At 41.3% G+C, this 6969-nt stretch overlaps 1 protein-coding gene across 2 annotated transcripts; it reads left to right on the forward strand.

The window, feature by feature from the left end:
* On the forward strand, positions 2076-6490 carry LOC109840224 (cellulose synthase-like protein E6). Of its 2 annotated transcripts, none has more exons than XM_020408785.1 (7): positions 2076-2541; positions 2892-3210; positions 4123-4260; positions 4435-4566; positions 4742-4975; positions 5086-5658; positions 5745-6490. In XM_020408785.1, the coding sequence occupies exons 1-7, from the start codon at positions 2273-2275 to the stop codon at positions 6288-6290; spliced, it is 2211 nt and encodes a 736-aa protein (XP_020264374.1). In that variant the 5' UTR covers positions 2076-2272; the 3' UTR covers positions 6291-6490. The 2 variants fall into 2 exon arrangements, with proteins under 2 accessions (XP_020264374.1, XP_020264375.1); XM_020408786.1 differs by having other exon boundaries at positions 2081-2541; positions 4766-4975.

Here is a 6969-nt window from a genome sequence, read left to right on the forward strand (position 1 = left end):
TGGGAGCACGGTGATTGATAGAGCGCTGACGACTTCTTTGGCTAGACTATAGCATTGTTTGGTGCTGGGATATATTATTGGTTATGCCGTGTACAGATTGTTAAGGAATGCTATGACCTACAGATTGAAGTCCTGTGAACACATTGGGATGAGCGAGGAGACAGAGGTGGAGTTTAGCACTTCTACCCACCGATCGAGGGGTCTTATTGGAGGTGTTCAGTCAGGCATCGGGGAGCCTTCCGAGGAGGCATCATCGGGAGGTAATTGTTATTTTGTTTCCTATGTTGGGGATTATACTAGGTATTTATGGATTGCAACCAAGTCCCGTTGGTATGAAGCCCTAGTAGTCCGTAACAGTTAGAGGAGGTGTATGGGCAGGAAGGCTACCCGTCGTACTAGTTCTAGTATGGGTCCTTTCTTACATTGGTGCCGAGCTCATGGCAGTTGGAGACACTTCAGAGGAGAGGAGACAGTGGGGCGACGTGATGAGATGGCGGATCTAGTGGTCCGTTCCTTTCTGGAGGAGGATCGGTGTTGGTTGTCGAGCAGTGGATTTGGTATTCATGCTTTGACATGTTTAGGCCATCTTATGAGGTTACCGACTGCTGCGTGTAGAGTTGTTAGATCTGGTGGAGCTGCTTTAGATTTTGGTCGGCGTCGGATATTTGGCTACCCAACACTTGGTCACATCGTTGATGTGAGATTGGATCCGACTGCGCATTTGGGATTCAGGAGTTCATTCGGCTATCAGTTGGGAGCTTCTGAGTTTGGTCTGAGCAGGCTTGTCACTTTGGACTCTTGGCAGGTAGAGAGTATTGATCAGATCAGAGGGATACCGCAGCAGGTGGAGAGTGATGCTACTCCACATTAGGTGGAGCTTACTCTACATACTCCAGGTCATTCTGTATTATTGGGTTTTCCAGCTGAGATGGCACAGCGTGGGAATCATTTGGATACGGATGCGGATGACGAGTTGGTAGATCCGAGTGCAGCTGGTAGATATAGCTTGGATACGGCCATTGTTTCACCTCAGGTGGAGGAGTTTGGATCGTTTCAGTTTGGGGTCGTTGATGATGCTATCAGCCGCAGTTTAGACTGAGGGCCTTTGGAGGCCATTGGGTGAACTACGTGAAGGCTTGATTCCTTGGAGAGGATACGTAGGCAGTCAGTTTTGATGCAGCCGATTTGGAGAGTAGACACAGTTGTTTTGGGGTGAGTGTTCGCACTCCCGTTTGGGTCTCGACATGTTGTGGATGGGGTCCGTTGTCATGAGTACGTTGCCATGGCGTACTGGATGCAACAAGTGAGCATTGGTTTGGTTGGTGTCGGCTCAGTTTGGTAGAATATTCGTCGAGGTGGAGATTTGTAGAAATGGCAGGAACATGCATTGGCAGACAGACAGGTTGACAGTCGACCGCGACGGTCGACCGCGTTCGTGCACAGCGATGGATCGCGGTCGACCGCCACGGTTGACCGCCGTAGCGGTTTTGGGCTGGGTCTGTTTTCCAGACCCATTTCGTTTGGGTTTTCTATAAATACCTAAACTCGATTCTAGGGTTTGGAAGCAAGGGGTTTTGAGCAGATTGAGAGGGTTTTCTTTGGGCTTCTATTTTAGGAGCAATTGGTGAGATCAAGAGTTGATTTGTTGAGGGTTTATGAGAGATTTGTAACCCTAGTTGTATCCCCTTGATTTCTAATAGTGAAAACTCCTCCCTCCTTGCCCCGTGGACGTAGGCATCTCGCCGAACCACGTAAAATCTGGTGTTTGATTGTTTGTGCTATTGTTTGGTGTGGTTGTTTATCTGTCTCGGCTATCTGGTTGGATCTCGGCATAGGGGTTTCTCCCCAACACATACTTCGTCTCAAACTGCTACGTTTTCTTCTTGATATTTTTAGATGTAATGAACTCAGAACTTATCTAACTATTACGCACTCTCACCCAACAGAATGGAGCCCACAAATATTACCAGGATATTGTCTGAATTTTCAAGATCCCAGTGATAGGCGCTCCAAAGCTCACCACATCAATCCGAGTAGTAGTTTTTGAATGTTAGGATTTTAGGCATTATCTGAATTTACGGCCTTATCGAATGAACAATGCAAATTGGACCACGTAGTATTGTTGCTCTACGTTTCATCCAAGAGAAGGACGACATTAGTTTATCACTTGACCAATGAAAGACCTCGCACTTTAAGCCTACTCTTTATGCATTATATCTAGCAACACAAACTACGAACTTGGGAGAGAACAAGAAGGGGAGATTTAGCAGTGATGGTTGATATAGAGAATGGCTCTGGGTATCTCTTCACAGCTGAGAGTGCAAAGGGGAGGGCTGCATATAAGTTGTATGCTAGCTCAGTTTTGGCTGGCATATTGTTGATTTGGTTCTATAGAGCAACTCATATCCCACTTGAAGGGAGATGGGCTTGGTTGGGGCTCTTTGGAGCTGAGATATGGTTTGGTTTTTATTGGTTTGTAACTCAGTCGGCTCGCTGGAACCCAATCTACTATCGAACTCACAAGGACAAGCTCTCTCAAAGGTACAAATTATTACTATAATTTTGAATTTCTTCCAATTTTCACCACCTGTTACAGATTGCGTCCAGCTCAGTAGAAGTGTTAATTATTCTTTTCAGCTCACAGCACCTTGAAATTTGCTGCTCGAAAACTGACTAATTAATATGCAACATAACAAGCCCCTAATTGAGAGAATAGAATACTCTCATTTGCCGAAGGGAATAAAAGAAGAAGAAGACATCAATTAATAAGTCAAGTGCTATAAATAAAAGGAATAATGAAGAATAACGGGTAAATGGAAAAAAAATATTAATAGAAGAAAATCACATGAATATGTTCATTACAAAAGATTATGTGATCTCTTTTTCCGCAGATTTGGAGCTCAACTGCCGAAAGTGGACATATTTGTGTGTACAGCAGATCCCTTTGCAGAGCCACCATCACTTGTTATGTCGACAATCCTATCTCTCATGGCTTACGATTATGAACCTGAGAAGCTAAGCATTTATCTCTCCGATGATGCTGGCTCCATTCTCACATTCTATGCTCTGTGGGAGGCTTCTTGCTTTGCAAAGCACTGGCTTCCTTATTGCAAGAAATTCAAGATGGAACCAAGATCCCCCATGGCCTACTTTAGCACGCCCTGCAAGGATAACAATAATTCAAATTATAATGAGTGGTCATCCATGAAGGTAAAAATCTATTGAAGAATCACAGTAATGTTTTACAACCCCAAACTGTGTATTTGAATATCTAAAGATGTAAGCAAATCAATCTTTGGGGTTGGATTTGCATAGTACAATTATGTACATGAGTTAATTGTAGATAGACCCTGCACTATCTCTCAACTGCGGATAGACCCCCCCCCCCCCCAAAAAAAAAAAAAAAAAAAAAAAGAAAAAGAAAAAGAAAAAGAAAAAAAAAGAAAAATATTCTGCTGCTGCAGATATACCTGAGTTGATCGTTTCACTCTTTTACCGCCAGCAAGTCCATTTGAGAGCGCACAAATTTATCTTTCTCTTGGTGTAAAAGAGTCAAAAAATTCGCTCTAGGGGCTTGTCAACAACAATAAAATTACCAAGGGTTCAATCCACAATTACGTGATAGTACGGCGGGTCTATCCACGATTAACCCTTGTGGTGAGTATAGGGAGAGAAACAGAGTAAACAGGTGTTGGCGTAACGCTCTATAGTCTTGGCTGTGTGTCGCTGATGTAGCACACATTGCTCGCCAGTTATGATTTGGGTGTCGATGATCTGGGTTGCAGTACTCTACATGTGCACCAAATCAGCAAATGGACACCGTTTACTCTATGTGGTGTGTTTATGTGTGCAATGTTTGTACGCATGTGGTTGTGCGTGTGCATACATGTGCCTATGTGTACATTAAAAATGGCAACTCCATCATTCATATGAAATCACGGTTTGATGTGTCTTAAACTAGAGTCAGCAAAGTTGGATGGGAGTTAGCTAGTGCTAGTAACTAACTCTTGTATCCAGACCAGGTTAGTATTCCCTACTTGGAGGCACAAGTGCACATATACGAACTAATGGCTCAGCAACCTAACAGTGACTGATCTGCAACTCTGAAATTCTGTTGTGCAGAAATTGTTTGAAGATATGACTTCTCGCATTGAAAGAGTTGTATCCTTAGGCAAAATTCCTGAAGAATTCAAAGAACAGAAAAGAGTTTCCAAGTGGAATGCAGAGATGACTTCAAGAAACCATCGACCTATTGTTCAGGTACAACATTCAATCAGCAATTCTTGCCCATTTACCAGGAGACTAGAGTTGTGAGTTTATACACTAAAAGCCAGTAGAAATCATCACATCACTTCATATTAGATAGCCTATGAAAATACTAATTGTTTGTTTATGTGTCTAATACAGTAAAATTATCTGAATCTGTTTCTTCAGATCATGATTGATGGAAGGGATCAGACTGCAACTGATTTGGATGGGAACCCATTGCCCACATTAGTATATGTGGCACGTGAGAAGCATCCTCAACATCACCATAACTTCAAAGCTGGGGCGATGAATGCTTTGGTACTTTGCACAAAATTCCTTCTATTATCAAACATATGCACATGATACATAAGATATATGTGTACATAATGCCTGTAATCCCATAAACTCTGCTTTAAATTCTTACTTTAAAATTTGATCAAAATTTTCCCTTCAAATATACGTCTGGCCCCCCAACTTTTCATCTTATGTGCAGATAAGAGTGTCATCTTATGTGCAGATAAGAGTGTCATCAGAGATAAGTAACGCACCAATCATCCTCAATGTGGACTGTGACATGTACTCAAACAACTCAGCATCCATTAAAGATGCATTGTGCTTCTTCCTGGATAAGAGGAGCCATGATGTCGCCTACGTGCAATACCCCCAATTCTTCCACAACATAACTAAGAATGACCTCTATGCAAATTCTTTAAATGTGATTGGTATGGTGAGTGAAGATCATAGAGAAAATAACCAGTCAATTCATTTTAACAAGCATGACTAATGTTCTCTCAAAAAAAAAACTAGCATGACTAATGTTATTTCTCGGTCTAACAGGTGGAGATATCTGGTTTTGATATCTGGGGAGGACCAGCATATGTAGGCACCGGATGCTTTCACAGACGTGAGAGTCTGTGTGGAAAGAAGTACAGTGGCGATTATAATGAAGACTGGATAAGAAGTGAGGAAATAAAACATCAAGAAAATACTAGCACATTGGAAGGGAGAGCTGAGTCTCTTATAACATGTATCTATGAGAACAATACCCTATGGGGAAAAGAGGTAGGGTTGAAATATGGTTTTCCCGTTGAAGATATAATTACTGGTTTGACAATTCAGTGTAAAGGATGGAGATCCATTTGTCACAATCCTTCAAGAAAAGGTTTCTTAGGGATGGCCCCAACAACGCTAGAGCAAACATTGGTGCAACACAAGAGATGGGGCGAGGGTAACTTCCAAATCTCCCTCTCTAAGCACTGCCCTATCATTCAAGGCCATGGAAAAATCAAGCTAGGACTCCAATTTGCCTATAGCATCTATGGATTGTGGGCTCCAAACTCATTGCCGACATTTTACTACCTCATAGTCCCTCCTCTTTGCCTCCTCAAAGGAATCTCTTTATTCCCAAAGGTAAGTGAATATAAACACATAAACACCAACCCTCTAGCTCTCACATATTGGTCTAAATACTGTATAATCATAATGACTATATTCAGGTATCTAGTCCTTGGTTTACAACTTTTGCCTATGTGATAGTCGCAAAGAACACATATGCCGCAGCTGAGTCCTTACTCTGTGGAGATACATTTTCTGGATGGTGGAACTCGCAAAGAATGTGGGTATACAAAAGATTAACCTCCTACCTCTATGGAGTCAGTGACACTATCATAAAGCTGTTGGGATTCTCCAAGTCATCATTTACAATCACATCAAAGGTCGCTGATGGAGATGAGAGCAAGAGGTATGAGAACGAGGTCATGGAATTTGGATCTTCATCTCCTATGTTTAGAATCATAGCAACAATTGCAGTGCTCAACCTTGGTTGTTTGTTGGGTGGGGTGATGCGGCTACTGGTTTATGAAGGGGTTGCAAGGTTGAATGACTATTTTGCACAACTGATTCTTTGCGGATCGATGGTTGCGATAAATGTGCCCGTTTATGGAGCAATGTTCTTTAGGAAGGACAAGGGAAGAATTCCTCCTTCAATAACATTTGCCTCTCTTTGCTTGGCAATGGCAACTTGCCTTGTGCAAATAGTTTGAACATAATTTGACAAAGTTCTGATATTGCAGTGATCAGGTCATCAGGAGGTGGTCTTTTCTGCCAACATATTCCTCCTACTTGACAAACATCAGAGAGCTTAAAAGGGGTTTATTAAGGTTGATGGGATATGGATATCTATCTGTAGTACTAACTTATTCTTCATGTGCAATGCATTTTCAAGAGGGGGAAGTTTAGGAAACCGCATTTTCATCATTTCTTTACCGTCCTAAACCCTCTCTCTTCTATGTCATATTCATTAGCGAAGGAGACCATAGAAAAACTACACCATAGGTTGTCTCTAGACCGGTCCAGTTCAATATTTTACTACGATTTTAGACTATAAACCCAAAGTCTTACCCTCATTTATCTCTACACTCACTTAAAAAATTGCTCTTAGACCCTAAATACTCTACTAAGTTATATTTAAATACATTTCGTATTTTAACACTTCGATAGTCAATGTAAGTTGTTATATTTGCTATAACTTGCTATATATTTGTTCAAAGTAGTTAACTATACAATTAATGTTGAATAAAATGTATATGGTGTAAGTTGCTATCGTTTGCTTAATTTGTAATTATATTTTAATTTTAAGTTATTAGGTATATACAGTATATTTTTAAGCCAAATGTTTATGATGGATGTTTTATCTTCTCTATATCAATATTGCGACAACAC

This window comes from Asparagus officinalis, chromosome 5, assembly GCF_001876935.1.
Source record: "Asparagus officinalis chromosome 5, Aspof.V1, whole genome shotgun sequence".
In the NCBI taxonomy this organism is placed as follows: Eukaryota; Viridiplantae; Streptophyta; class Magnoliopsida; order Asparagales; family Asparagaceae; genus Asparagus; species Asparagus officinalis.